The sequence below is a fragment of the Cyrtonyx montezumae genome, unplaced genomic scaffold (assembly GCF_038088225.1).
Source record: "Cyrtonyx montezumae isolate F1298 unplaced genomic scaffold, pur_monq_1.0 scaffold_17, whole genome shotgun sequence".
Lineage (NCBI taxonomy): Eukaryota > Metazoa > Chordata > Aves > Galliformes > Odontophoridae > Cyrtonyx > Cyrtonyx montezumae.
The window spans coordinates 22,367,266-22,381,944 of record NW_027071903.1 but is presented as its reverse complement, the minus strand read 5'-3'; the positions used below and the strand labels follow the sequence as shown (position 1 = coordinate 22,381,944).

At 41.2% G+C, this 14,679-nt stretch overlaps 2 protein-coding genes across 2 annotated transcripts; both read right to left on the bottom strand.

Annotated features, from left to right (window-relative positions):
• Positions 1 to 344: 344 nt before the first annotated feature.
• Positions 345 to 9,536, bottom strand: ADAL (adenosine deaminase like). Its single transcript, XM_065733820.1, has 10 exons — positions 9,458 to 9,536; positions 7,412 to 7,542; positions 6,959 to 7,019; positions 6,118 to 6,205; positions 5,483 to 5,564; positions 4,530 to 4,656; positions 3,762 to 3,842; positions 2,660 to 2,798; positions 2,064 to 2,164; positions 345 to 776 (listed from the first exon to the last, which is right to left on the bottom strand). The coding sequence occupies exons 1-10, from the start codon at positions 9,503 to 9,505 to the stop codon at positions 585 to 587; spliced, it is 1,050 nt and encodes a 349-aa protein (XP_065589892.1). The 5' UTR covers positions 9,506 to 9,536; the 3' UTR covers positions 345 to 584.
• Positions 9,537 to 10,158: 622 nt separating this feature from the next.
• TM2D3 (TM2 domain containing 3) lies at positions 10,159 to 14,166 on the bottom strand. The gene is made up of 6 exons (XM_065733740.1): positions 14,064 to 14,166; positions 13,607 to 13,705; positions 12,822 to 12,979; positions 12,089 to 12,263; positions 11,513 to 11,588; positions 10,159 to 10,515 (listed from the first exon to the last, which is right to left on the bottom strand). The coding sequence occupies exons 1-6, from the start codon at positions 14,149 to 14,151 to the stop codon at positions 10,350 to 10,352; spliced, it is 762 nt and encodes a 253-aa protein (XP_065589812.1). The 5' UTR covers positions 14,152 to 14,166; the 3' UTR covers positions 10,159 to 10,349.
• Positions 14,167 to 14,679: the final 513 nt, after the last annotated feature.

Sequence of the window (14,679 nt, the reverse complement as noted above, 5' to 3'; positions counted from 1 at the left end):
CATAGGCACCCCCAATACACTGGAGAACCCACAGCAGGACTCAGTCACACAGGTATGCCACCAAAAGCAGATGCAGTACTCCAGCCCCTTGAGACAAGTGTTTCCTTCTCCCTGAGGTTGTTTTCACATTCAATCAATTGCTTAAAACTTCTGATCAAAAACAATACAAAGAAACAAATCCAGACCCATATCTAAACTGTTTGGCACAGTGCTTCCAACAAGCAGCCTTTAAATCCTAACAACTGTATCTTTACTCTCAGTTTCAAATGCTTCTAGTAAGATGACATATTCCATCCAAGTATTTTATTTTTTAATGTCCTATCAAGTAAAGGCACTACATGATGTAATGTTTGGAACTTTAATTACTGATTTAGGGCCCTTCCCAGCTATAAAATGACATTCACTTCTGCCCTTGCTACCAAAGGATGCATGTCCACCTGCTTTTAAAAATGGCATGGTTTATGGACTGGATTTATAAGTCTCATGTCTGGAAAAGGCTGAAGCCAGGGTTTTTTGTCTAAAAAATAATAAAATTAAAAACAAGGTAAGCTAATACACCTAAGCTGTTTAGAACAATAGTTTGACTAACCAAACAGAGTTGGCTTCAGTTTACACCACTGTTCCCTTAGCTTTGATTTTACTACATTTGGAGCAAAGATGTAGTTGATTGATTCATAGGAAAGATCCCACATCTGCGATCGAGTCAGATTAAATGTTTTTGCAACCAGTTCATACTCTTGAGATAGATCTGTTGCAAATACGCCTTTATCATCAGTCTGGAGTTGAATTGAAAGAAAGATAAAGTTTAAATTAGTTAGAGGGTTTTGTCTACACACACAAACAAGTTTAACATTTTCCACATTTTACTCCAGTTCTTCCTTCTATTGAGTATCAGTTCATCCCTACTTTGCCCTATTTTCACAAACAATTAATAAATTACTTAAACACACATGAAATCCTAAACATAAATTATAAAATGTAACATAAATTGTCCAGAAAATAGTATTTCCTATAAAAACAGCTGGAAAAATGTCCAGTTAAGCATATTAAATATGCAAGTATTTACATACTTTGCATGCATCATCTCCTTATTTGTTTTTTCCTCAGATTTGGGAACTAGATCAAACTCTATTCTGCTACGTTTTCAGGGAAGAAACTGTTTCACCCTCTGCATTCAGACACCGTCAGCTCAAATAATTTCTTCAGACTGACTGAAGTGCTGGGGTAGCACCTCACACACACAACTGAAAACAATCTGAAGATTGTCTAAAAGAAACCAGTTAGGATTACTGATGCATTGCTGAGATTTCCTATTACTCACTCAGAGCCCTTGTGTCCCCTCAGAGAAGACTGCTATCTGTACCTTGCTAAATTTCAGACACCACAGCATCTCTTTCTCTGCTGTTCTTTTAATAGGCATTCATGGGGCAACTGCTTTCTGACATGACATCACTGTCTGATCTAGACTTTTCAGAATTCAAAATCTCATAAATAATCTCTGATTGTGAACTATTTTTGAAACTCAGTGATATATAATAAAATATGAAGTGCTGATGCTTGTTTGAATGGTAAGCATAATGCTTAAGAACACATATGTGCTTGCACAATGCTACAAATTCCAAGGGGTAAAACAACAGGATGATAGAGCGTGCAATCCTGCCATGCACTTGGGACCTCCATGAGGTGGCAAGAGAACTCAAGAGAATTGGAGAAGCCTTATTCAACATAATAAATACTCATGTAAGCACAAACTTTAAATCATACTGATTCAACCCTTGCTTAAGTAAGATCTGTCAGTATATAGTTAAGAATGCCACTGCATATTTTGCTGATTATATTATCTACATAGGGAAAATGTCCAGCTTTACAACAAAGCTAAGATAAATATTAAGCATTCCCACTCATACTGCAAGCATTTCTCTAATGGAATATTATGATTTGCTCTAAGCAGATGATACATTGCAGTGACAGAAACTGTTGGTAACTCAGCTTTGATTTGTAAAAGGAGCCATACTCCAGTATTGCTCTAGTTTTACTGTCTAAATACTTGGTTAAAAACTTACACAAAGCACTGCAGGGTGTCCAATGCTGTACCAGTATCCAAAATGGTGTTTGTCACAGGAAGGCACTGTCTGAGTTTTGATGTTTGATGTCATGCAAAGTTCTAAGGAACAAAAATATAATAAACAAGGATATAGATTAGACTAAAAGATGTTTTTGTGGTTTTTTTTTTTTACACATTAATGGGCTTGCTTCCATTCTAAATGAAAACTGAAATCAATTGTTGTTCTCTTAATTTTCAATGCTTCAAATGTTTTGTAAGATCTTCTGATGAATGTGCAGTAGTTTTTCTTTCTAACTACTGACTGTGTGTAAGATGTTAGGAGCTCACAAACACCACACACCCTTTCACAGTAACCTAGGGTTATGATTCAGTTTTGTTTTCATCTAAGACATCAACTGCCTGCTGCCACAAATATATCAAAAATACAAGTGCCACCAGTATACCCATACAGGTCATTCTTCCATACAGACAAAGATTAACGTGGCAGTGTAAGATATCCCTGATCAAAGACAAATCAGAGTTATTAAATCAGCAGTAAGCATGATATTCTTAAGTTCAGAGACTACCAAGTGAGTTCTTAACTTGTTCCCTTACCAATAGGTATGTGATTCTGTCTAACAAGAGGCACTAATTCTTCTGAACCAGCTGTTGCAGAGTTGAGAAATGTTCCATGTCCAATTCTGTCAGGAGGCAGGCCCAGGAGAACTTTGGTCTCCTCCTCTTGATTTGGTATCTAGGGAGGATACATTTTACATTCCATCAAAGCAGAACAAAATAACATCCTAAATAATTACAACTGAGTTCAAGGTCTATTTTCATAGCACATTTAAGCAAAATGGAATGTTAATGAAGCTAAATCTCTGCACTGCTAACCTCTTTAGAAAGAAATAAGGCATGAAAGTGACAATCAACTTTGAATTGTTAAAGAAAGAAGCCATAATCCTAAAAGGATATGTAACAGATAATCAGTACTCGAAATTCTGAAGTACTTTCAGTCAGAGGCATCAAATCAGCTTTGAATTCTTCAGTTTCAGAACTACCCTGTCAAGGTGTCCTTCAACCTCTGTTACACACAGTTGTTAAAAACACTGCATGAAGAACTTTAACTGCAATAGCCCTAAACAAAACAAAACCCCCAAGCCAGATTACAATGTAATATATATTTTCAGATAAGCATGTGGGAATATTTTGCAAAAAAAAAAAAAAAAATCCTTAATGAAATAGTAAAGTATGAATGAACTTCCTAAAGAAATAAAAGTATTTTCAGCATTCATCAGACTCAGAGTAGACATCTGCCACCACTTCAACAGATCATATGAATAGGTCCAACTCATTCTACTGCAATAAGCAGAGCCAAAACAAAATTAAAATTTCAATCATGAAAACGTGCAACTTTTACTATACATGACTTCTGACAATATACCGGGAAAAGAACAGTGGACCTCCTAGAGTACTTCTGATTTTCAAATTCATGCTTGCCCTCCCTCTTGTTCCCCTCACTACATATAACACAGTAAGAAACAGTTCCACAGTTCTTACTCAGAACTGACTGATGAAGATTTATCTTTCTTTTCTTTGGTCAAAACCAGTGCTGCTTTCTCATGAGAAGTTCAAAACCCACAGAAGCGACTGTTAGCTTCACCAAGGTTTTTATGAAATGGGAATTACAGAGGACTAAAATAATGAAAACTTTTACCTCTGAAAGATGCAACGCCAGCTTCAGACCTGCTTTTTTTGCTTCTGAGAGGGGTTCCAAAAAATCTTGACCATGCCCTGCCTTGAAAAAAGAACTGCATCATCATTCTACATCTACTTTTACAGGACTTCTCTAATTATGTGATTAAGAAGTCTAGCAATATCAAAATACTTAGCTCCACTACAGTTACACTGACTTATTTTCTTTTGCCATTACTCCACTTTACATTACAGCACAGCAGATAATGTTCAGCTGTACAGTGCAATTCTGACAAATTAGCTATACCTCAGTAGCTCAGGCGATGCCCAACACTGACCACTCACACGTCTTGATTTTGATAACGTTTCCATAAGTATCGTCTAGAGCTATTACATTTTACTTCAACAGCTATCCTCAAATATTTTTGTTTTCTTAATACCAAAAGACCATTTGGTGCAACTAATCAAAATTTATACTTGTAGACTTGCCACTGTATTTAATGTACCTCAACCCAGCCAATCTACTGGGACAATTTAGTAAGAGACAATTCCCAGATAAACACTGCTTTACAGTGACTTTTTTTGGTGTTGTAATCTACTGATTCTTTGTTAAGAGTGTTTTTTCCTTACAGCAACAGGGATTAGCACAGTATCAACATTACAAATAATTTATTCAAACAAGCAATGAACACAAGGCAAAATCTTAGAAGAAGCAAGTGTTTTTGGAATGGCCTTCTGTTAGACAACATTAAATACTCATCTCCAAGGGCAGATCAAACAAAACACTTACAGTTGGATCACCACTGAGGTCAAGTCCTACTACAACCCCATCAGTAGAAAGAAGGAATTCTTCAGCAAGTTTAACAGTCTGCTTAGCAACTGTCGGGCCACTTCTTCTATTTATTGCTATTAATAATCTTGGAGAGAAACAGACACGTTAAGTAAAACACAAGCCATAGTATCAAGAGACCAACAAATCTCACAGCAACACAAATGGCCCTTCATCTCCATCATGGTCGACTACAGAGAGGAACAAAGGTACTAAAGTGCAGAGGGACACGAATCCAATAAATACAATAAAAAGTGAAATGCAGCAGCCATGGAGACAGGGAGGGCAGGGCACAACATACTGCTCTTCTGCTGCCTGCAGTACCAGGAGAGCAACCTCAGGAGAGGCACACATGAAAAATAAGCGACTGCAACTTGCACAAATAAATTTAACAGGTTGCTACTAAGAATTTGTTACACAGGCACGTAGATTCATTGCCTGTAAGCAACAACTAACACCCTCTAAAAACTTTCAGATCCTTTTAACTATCTCTCCTTTACTGCAGGCTGCTTGTAGAGCTAACCCAGCAAAAACATTTGCAGTAAATGTAGGCCCTGAAAAAGAGTCTCCAATGTAATTTCCTTCAAAACACTGCTTTTCCTGAAAATGCTGCAGAGAATGCACAGCCTTAGAGGAAAAGTTGCTCCCAGCCTCATTCTCTATCAGTAAAAGTGAAGATGAAAAATCAAATTTGCATATGAATTATATTTCTATTCCATTACAAAGGTGACTTTCTGTAAAAAAAAAAGATTTTATTAGTCAGACTGCATGCTAATTAAAAAATATACAGAAATCAATGTATTTTCTGGTTTAGACAATTTTCTTTTTCCTGTTTCATAAACATCTCTGCAAACCATGGCTGACCATCAGACTAAACAAAACCTTGACCAGAGGCACTCCATGGGCTCATTTACCTTACATCTATATCCAAGCCTTCTTCTTTACACTGCTTTATACCCTCAAGTACAGTTTCAACATACATCCTTTTGGTCATACCTACAAACACATGTACACATTTGGAATCAACATATTTGAATTAATTTGATTACACTGCAGACCCAGCTCTCTAGCATCATTGCTTATTTTGCACCTTTTATTTTACTCCACAGTTCTCTGATTTACACAGTTCTAATTCAATTTGTAAATACAGTTTAACTTTGAAGCCTAAGCCTGATGAAGCTTCTTGCTAAGCATCTAGGAGAAATTTTCTCATGCATTTCTATTAAATAACATAAAAAATAAAAGAAGGAGTAATAAAACCAAAACATATCACCTACTAAAAATATTAGCACACTCAGATGTCCCACTTAAGTCAGTAACTCAAATTCTTGGATAATGGAATTACAACCAACACATCTTTTATTTTTTCTCAAAAAAATCTGACAGTAAATAGTTAAAGTAACATATTTTTACATCGCTAATTTTTGCTTTTCTATTTAAAGTACATTTTAATTGATCCAACTGAATTTAACTTGCCTTGTTATTAACATTAGCCTTAACTATGTTTTAAAGCACAACGGACTTGAGAATTAACAAGAACAGACTATACCTGTGGACTTTTCCTCTCGAGGAGTGCTCCTTAATTCCAGATATTTGACACCATCATCAGCAAACTCTTTAATAACATCCTTAGTTATCTAGTTAAGAAACAGCACATTCAACATCATGAAAATAACAGTTCTAATGGTTTACATTCTCTTTTACATCTAAATGAGACCCTATTATCTTTTGGCATGGAACTTAGAACATTTTCAGGACGGATGCGTTCCCAGCTCTCCTGGAAATACTGCCCATGGAAGTATCTTGCATTCCCATACAGATACTAGAGAGGGCCATGACAAACAAGCATTTCTGTGTCTGAATAAGAACACTCCTCACCTGGTGCACTTATAAACCTCTTCACAGCTCCTCTACTTTTCTGTAATTTAACAGGCCACCTAAAAACCCTTTTAGATGAGGAAAGAGACTACTACACTTTATTCTCCCTATAGTGATCACACAACCATTCTTCCAGTTAATTTTGTAATCTGAGGTAAACAAAAGACAATTCTTGTTCTGTAGCTTTAGTACATAACAGGGCAAAGAAACAAGAGACTGTAATAAACCAAAGCTTTGCTACTGATGAAGAGGAATCACATTTTTTTGACATTACCAGTCCAAGTACCTGAATGGTAAAAAGGACCACCATATTTGAAGCTCATTGCTTTTAAAGAAGTATTAAATGGAAAAACTATTTAAATCCTGAATTTCTAAAGTAATGTATTTTAAACTAGCAACTGTGACCTCCAACTGAAGGGACCTTTGTTGACACCACTGTTATTCAGACTTCGACCAACCAACCTTGACTTTGTCCATCACTTGCTTGTTTGAAACTGTTTTAATTAACTTACCAATAAAATATCTTCAGTTCTTGTTGTAATCTGATAGATGATCTGAAACATCTGAAAACATCTAAAATAAAATGGAAGAAAATAAACACTGAACAGTAAAATGACTAATCCAAAAAATCTATGCTGTGAAAACATACTATGTTAATTAACCTGCTTGTAGCTTAAAATGACCATTGAATTTGGTCTATAAGGCAACCAAGATCATCTTAAGAGCCACTTCTGATTTCAGAAGCTAACACATTTGCAACAGAAATTATTAACATCAAATGAGATTTCCATTTTCCTCCCAAATATTTAAGAAATGTCTTTGTAAGTACAACTAGAAAACCAAATCTAACAGGTTTTACTGTACTGTAATATATATTTCTGCAGTCAGTATACAAGGTCGTAATTAAGTGTGCAACTTGATTAAAAGGTATGTGGTAAATGTTGATCTCACACGTGTTTACTCACTCATCTAAGGTTCTTTTCTTTCCTTTGTCAATCACAGTCATTCCATTCTGGATCTGAAGGTATGGTTTCTGGGCCATAAGTTTCTTCATAGTAGAAGAACTGATACAGCCATTCAAATGAGCGTGAAGTTCCTAGGAGGGGGGAAATACATTGTGGGTGTTTAAGTGAGAAGGACAGCATCCACTTTTTTTTTTTTGTATTACCATTCATTTATCCTGCATTACTGTTTCACTCCAAGTTTGAAAATCACAACTGTCCCTATGTTTGGCCAACCATCACCTCTTCATCTGTTAGCATGCACCAGAACAGCTGAGACTGTCCTCTTTGCCTCTCACTGGGAAGGCTGTGGTTAGCACAGATCTCAGGTGCCCAGCTAACTGGTGGAGCAGTGCCACTGCAGGGAGGAGGATGTGAACAGCTCTCACAGAATTAAGAGAAAACAATTTTTTGTTAATACGTTGTAAATTAGATGCACATACACACTGTTCAGAACAAGCTATACTTTTATATCTACTTGACTTTATTTATTTAATGCTCGGAAATCTTAGCTCATGCCAGAAACTCAGCAAGGTGCTGTCTCTACCCATTAGCAGCACACCAGGACTAATTGCCTTCCATTGCTGGTGACTGATTTCTACACAACAGAACACACAAAGCATGCAGCTTGGTTTTGCCGTGCTAGCTCTGCGGTGAGTACGTGCTGCTGGCTGTTCTGGAAAACCAGAAGTGATAAGATGCAGCAGCACGCACCCAGAGATAGCACAGATGCACTAAAACACACCCTTCAGAACATGGAGAACATGTTATCAGGGACAGACTTCTTGGGGTAGCTTCAGGGTAAACAGGACAAAATAAAGAAAATAAAGCTCACGCTCAACTGTTTTAATTGGACGAACAGATTACAAAAGCTGCAAATAAAGCAGAAGGCCAACATGCATTGCACCTCCCAGCATATGGAACAGAATCATTAGTGTTGGAAAGACCACTAAGATCACCTCGCACATCCAGCAACCCACGCCTGTGCCTGTTCCAGACCATGACCCTCAGTGCCACATCTAACCTTGTCTTGAACTCTCCCAGGGACAGCAGCTCCACCATCTCCTTGGGCAGCCTATTCCAACACCTCACCATCCTTTCTGAAAGAAATGTTCCCTAATATCACATCTGAACCCTCCCCTGGTGCAACTTAAGGCCATCATCTCTCACCCTGTTGCTATTACCTGGAAGCAGAGGCTGTCCCCACCTCACTACAACCTCCTTTCAGGAGTTGACGAGAGCTACAAGGTTTCCCCTGAAACTCCTCTTCTCCACACTGACCGAATCCCAGTTCCCTCAGCTGCTCTCCATTCGACTTGCACTCCAGAGCCTTCACAGCTCTGTTGCCCTTCTCCAGACACACTCAGGACCTCAATATCTTTCTTGTAGTGAGAGGCCCAATGCTGAACACAGCATTCAAGATGTGGCCTCACCAGAGCTGTGTACAGAGGGACAATCTCCTCCAGCTCCTGCTGGCTGCACTGTCTCTGTTACAAGCCAGGATGCTGCTGGCCTTCTTGGCCACCTGGGCACCCCGCTGGCTCACGCTCAGCCAGCTGTCAGCTGTCACCCCCAGACCCTTTTCCTCCACGCAGCTTTCCAGCCGCTCTGCCCCAACCTGCAGCAACGCACAGGGCTGTTGTGATCAAAGCAGGGACCCGGCTCTTGGTCCCGCTGAACATCACCCCGCCGGCCTCAGCTCAGCGATCCAGCTTATCCAGATCCCCCTGCAGGGCCTTGCTGCCCTCAGGCAGATCAACACGTCCTCCCAGCACGGTACCACCTGCAAATTCACCGAGGGTGCACTCAATCCCCTCACGCAGACCATCAATAAAGATATTAAGCAGGGCCACCCCCTCAGCCAGCTCTTTATGCATCGACGAGCGCACAACAGAGCACCCCAGCGGCCGTACGTCGGACAGAAGCACCGGCCCCGTCCGCAGCCCCCAGCCGCCGCAAGGCAGCTCCCGGCCCCTCCCGCGGCCACGCCGCCGCCGCCCCGGAGCTCACCACTTTGGGCAGCTCCCGGTAGAAGCCCCGCTCCGGCTCCGCCGCCATGACGGCGCCTGTGCGCGGAGGGCGGGGCCGGCGGCTCAGGAGGGCCGGGCTCGGGGACGTCCCGGGGAGGGGAGCGCACGGAACGCGAAACTCAATTACCGCTCCAAGTTCAAGTTTATTCGAGGGAAACGCCCGTCCGACCGCCGCCCCTCGGCGCCCCGGCGCATGGCGGACGCTCCCGTCAGCCTGACCGGCGCCGCGCTGCCACAGCTCCGGCACAGAGTTCAGCTTGCAGATGGCTGGCACAGAAATAGGAGAGTATTTCAATCGTATGCAGGTCAGACCCGACCAAAACCACGACATCCGGGATATTCAGCTTTGAGCTTTAGCGCAGCCTAATTCTAACCCCAAGTCCATCGGCCAATAAGCAAACGCTAGAGATTGATGGTATTCATTGCATTCAAGCACGGTGACCTCAGGCAAAGAAATTAACCTCCCACAGGAATGCAGCAGAAAAAAACATTACTGACATGTTTGGGTATACCAGCTTTAAAATTAAACCGATACATACATACAAGTATGGAGAAAACAACTCACTAAGCCGCAGATTACAGCTCTTTTGGTGAAGACAGATCACAGAGGACAGTGCAGAGCTCCGCAGGCCATCAGCCCCTCGCAGAAAAACAGCGTGTCCATAAAGGAAGGGAAATTAATTTCAACTTAGTGATTCACTCCTTTATTTTACCTTATTTAAAGGCAAACTACGTACAGATACTGTACATTAAAACGTATCCACACAGAAAGAACAACCATTCTTTATTCTATCTTAAGGGCTCAAACTTCTACATACTTCTATCGGGAGCCCCTTCCAAGCAATTACTCCTCTCTGAAACTAGAACTGCATTTAAATATAAAGAGAGCCATCCGCAGGTCCCACATAGCCCACGCCAATGAGCAGCACGTCGATCAGCGTCCATATTCCAAGTCCACCAAAGCTGAAGAGTTTTCCCAGACCTTCCCGCCACTGGCCCAAATAGAAACGATCTGCTCCAAATCCACCAAGGGTGATGCTGTGAGAATAAAAACAGTTCATTACTTTTATGTTATTATATAGTTATATTTATAGCCCCCAGAGACTCGACAGTTTTTCATTCATGGCAAGAAATAGAAAAGTAGAGATGATTTATTTTTAACTTTGCAGAAGCTTACGAAGTAGGCCACAGGATCAGCCAGCAGTATGCTCACCCCCATGAGAGCTGATTTCTCCAGCTGGAGGCAGACAGAACAACTGCTGCAAAGGCAACTGTGTTACATCATGTCCTTAGTCACAGCTTTATTCTGTACTTGTCTTGGGGAATACAGATTCTCACTATGTAATTCATCATCTTTGAAGCACTAAAATTTAATGAAAAATGTCTTGCCACCAAAAGAACTCCACGTACATTCAAGGCTTAATGCATCAAAAATTACCTAAATATTTATTTCATAGTTTATTTCAAAACTGCTATGCTGCCTTCTGCCCTAATAGTTTTAAAATGTAAGAATCTTCATTTTTAAAGCATTTCCATCTATAACACTTGGAAAAGAAGTGTTAAAAAACATAAACCATCTACACACAGATCAGCAATATCCATCAAATTCAGACACAATGGCATTCTAGAAGCAAACTGGATGATTTTCAGCCTTAATTTAACTGAGCGTATTATGTAGAGGGAGTGAACAATCTTAAGTCCACAGAATTATTTCAGCTTTGTACCTCATCTGACACCACAGAGAATAAAGAATGCACTTTCTCTCTACTCAGAGTCATCCATGAGGCTTCAGAATCATTGGCATTTACAATGAAGAAAGCACATTCGATGCAGAAGTAGGGTAATGGTTTCCTTTCAAGCTCTACTTAAGACAGCTAATACAGAATCTTCAGGCACTGTATGCCTTCATGGTCTAAATTCTAAACCATTATAAAATACCCACTGTGCTGAACAACGTGGAACAAAGATTTTATACACGATACCTTTATAATTAATGCACATTTTAGCTTAAATTTCTTTAGTAGTTTTCATGTACCTCAGTGCCAGGGCAGTGGACCACTTATAACCTCCAGTCCAGTTGCAATACAGCATCTTTGGAAAGACTCTATTACCTAAAAATGTTAGAAAACATTTGAGCCTTAATGCAAGAGACAAAAAAATCAGGTGATGATACAAGAAGTCAAATTCACTGTATTCCTCTAACAAGGGACTAAAAGAGCTGGCACTAATGGAAACAAGAATTTCTGACAAAATCTTATGTTCTGCAGTCCTCTGTAGACCATCAACCTTTGTGCCACAGCAGAATTGGACAGATAAACAGGGAAAATTAAACTAGCTGGGTAACACCAGCATGGTTTTTTCAGTTATCCTGATACATTTGAAAATGACTCCATTAATATTGTGCAAAATAGTTTAAGTCAAGACAGTTAACAAAAACAAAAAATCTTGAAGACCAGTGTTGGCAGTTAGCTACCACTTCTATAAATAAAATTAAAATGCAAGTGTAAAGAAATCCAATCAATACATACAACCACTGTGCTGACTCAGTATCTAAATGCTATTTAGAAACTGTTTCCTTTCTTTTTACAAAACCCATGGTATGGCACATTACCTAGACAGTGAATGTGATCCCGCACTGTACAAGTGGCATTGTATCGTTGTCGTGGGCAGGAAACCGTCATGCAGTTTGTAGAATTGCTGCACACGTAGTCAGCTGTTGGAAGCTGCCAGCAAAACTGGCACGTCATGTTAATTGTGAAGTTCTCCTGCTCATGGTTATTCTGATCCTACAGAAGGACAGCATTATGACTTCATTAGCAATCAAGAAAATGTCAGCCTTCAGTATCAAACTACATCTCAGAGATAGAAATTCCGGGCAAAATGACAGTTGCTCTTCAGTTCCTCCATATCCAACAGAAAATCAGCATAACAAAACTGACAAACTTATTAAGACACAGTTTTAGTACTGCTGCTGCTTCTAATCTCTGTGAGGCTGCTGCCAAATTGACTGTTTTCACTTATTGGGTCTCACATTTCAGATTGCTTTCAACTTCTGACATATATTAGCTCCCCCATTCTCAAACTGGTTCAGTTTTCACCAGTCAGTACTGATTAAACCCAATCAGTGGCTGCACGACAACAAGATATAATACAAGAAAGGCACCAGATTAGGTCTGCCTCTCCACCAACAGCCTGCAGTTCAATCACATTAATTCTATCAATCACAAACCTGACAACCTGCCTATGATAGCCTAACAATCTTCCTATGTAAAATATCAGTACATTTTATGACAACATGCCACAATTACTTAAAATTTGTTTTTAAAAGATAATGGGTTACTTACAACACAATGAACGTGTGGCTTGACTCTGCAATCAAAAGTGGCCAGCTTCCCATATATGCAGGAATAATTTGTGTTACATACCATGCAGTCTGGTGGCAACCTACTGCAAAGCCCATTGCTCGGACATTTAGTCACGTAAGCTGGAATTTCTGTACTTTCTGAAAGGCAAAATGTACAAATAGAATCAAATTTTAAGAAGCTATATAATCTGAAGTGTACATATTCAAGTACATATATGTGCACTGATACGGTATAAAGGACTTTGCGGTAAACAGAATCCATGCTAGACACACAGCAGAGCAGAGCTGCACAAGGACCTTAGGACAACATAGCCCAGCACAACAGCATGGACTCGTTCAGCACAAAGTTAACAGCTAGCTCAGCCATGTATTGTTTGTATGCGTTCAGAATCACCTCTTAACTTACTACCTGGCTGAAACTCTTACTTCTGTGTACCCTCAGAGACATACAAAAGCTGCATTTACGTTGGACTGGGAGCAGTAACAACTTGCAGAACATTGAAGTCTCACAAGAATTTCCACCATCCATCACGGGTGTAAAACACGTGAACCACAATGCTAATTTAAGATGTTATACGAGCAAGTTTTCTAACTGCATAATGCAAACCATTTCTTAAGGTTATTTAAGAGTAATTCTTGATTTGATACTCTACAATGTCTTTATCACTGAGAAAGAATACAGAATGGAAGAAGTTCACAGGTAAACTCAATATGCTGGGAGGGGGGAAGACCCCCAGAAGCAAAGCAAAGGGCACAGCACCGTACCTGCCGCCTTAACGTAGGAAGCGCTGGTGCTCGTTGCAGTGAGGCTTTTTGATAATGCAGACTGCGGCTGTGAATGCTTTGTGGCCATCAAAGACCCCGCTGCACCAAAAAAAAAGAGAAAGAAAGCGGTATTTTTAGAATTAAAAAAAAAAAAAACATAACAGAAACGTATATACGTCAGGTTTCCCGTTTTATAGATGGCAGGACGTAAACGCTAAACATCCAAGCGGAGCACTAGGTCGGACTGACACCCTTCAGACAAGCAATCGCGTTTACACGAGCTCAGCCTTATTCTGTCACCGCTGAGGATTACTCAGCAGCGCTGTGAGTGCCCATTTCCCGTAGCAACGCAGCCGACTCCTCCCGCGGAGCTGCGGCACACGGACGCCCACACGCAGCGCCGCAGGGACCGCCCGTCCCCAGCCCGGCCTCGGGAATCCCGCGGCACCACTCTTACCGCGGCCGGAGAGGACGTAGAGCTGAGACACGAAGAGCGCGACGCCGCAGAGCCGCCGCAAGGCGCGCAGCCCACACGGCGCCGCCATCTTGTCTGCCGCCGCCTCACGGCGCTACCCGGGCAGGGGCGGAGCGCGCCCGCCCGCGGGCGGTGCTCGGGGCCGAACCCCGCGGAGAAGCAGCTCCGGGTGTCGGCTCCGTCAGCCCCGCGTGTCCCGGCACGAAGCCGCAGGTTACCCGGTCTGCAAGGGCTGCAGCACGGGTACGCGTGTCAGAGCCCGGTACTGGAAAAACCTTCAGCTCATGACTGCGCTGGAACCTGAATACGTCACAGGTCGTGGAAGGCACGCGTAATCCACACAGAATGTGAAATTTACACACAAATACTGTTACAAATACAGAAAAGTTAACCCACTCATCCAACATAATTCAGTAAAGCGGAGCAGAAAGCCTTCCCCGCCCTCCTCCTTCAGTTTGCTTTTTCCTGTGGGTGGTGATGTTCACAAGCCTCAGCTTGCACTACACACAGCACCGGCCCCTGGATCACAAGCTGCACAAGCAGCGGGCAGGGGGAAGCACCGGTGCTGTGCATGTAGTGACTACCACCGGCAGCACGC

Excerpts from the sequence above, each read along its gene's own strand:
- TM2D3 (XM_065733740.1), bottom strand. The coding sequence starts at position 14,151 with ATGGCGGCGCCGTGTGGGCTGCGCGCCTTGCGGCGGCTCTGCGGCGTC. Across the intron at positions 13,706-14,063 it reads CTACGTCCTCTCCGGCCGCG|CGGGGTCTTTGATGGCCACA; the intron begins GTAAGAGTGGTG and ends TTTTTGGTGCAG. Across the intron at positions 10,516-11,512 it reads TCCACTGCCCTGGCACTGAG|CATCACCCTTGGTGGATTTG; the intron begins GTACATGAAAAC and ends TTATTCTCACAG.
- ADAL (XM_065733820.1), bottom strand. The coding sequence starts at position 9,505 with ATGGCGGCGGAGCCGGAGCGGGGCTTCTACCGGGAGCTGCCCAAAGTG. Across the intron at positions 6,206-6,958 it reads GAACTGAAGATATTTTATTG|ATAACTAAGGATGTTATTAA; the intron begins GTAAGTTAATTA and ends TTTCTTAACTAG. Across the intron at positions 2,165-2,659 it reads ACAGAATCACATACCTATTG|AACTTTGCATGACATCAAAC; the intron begins GTAAGGGAACAA and ends TTTGTTCCTTAG.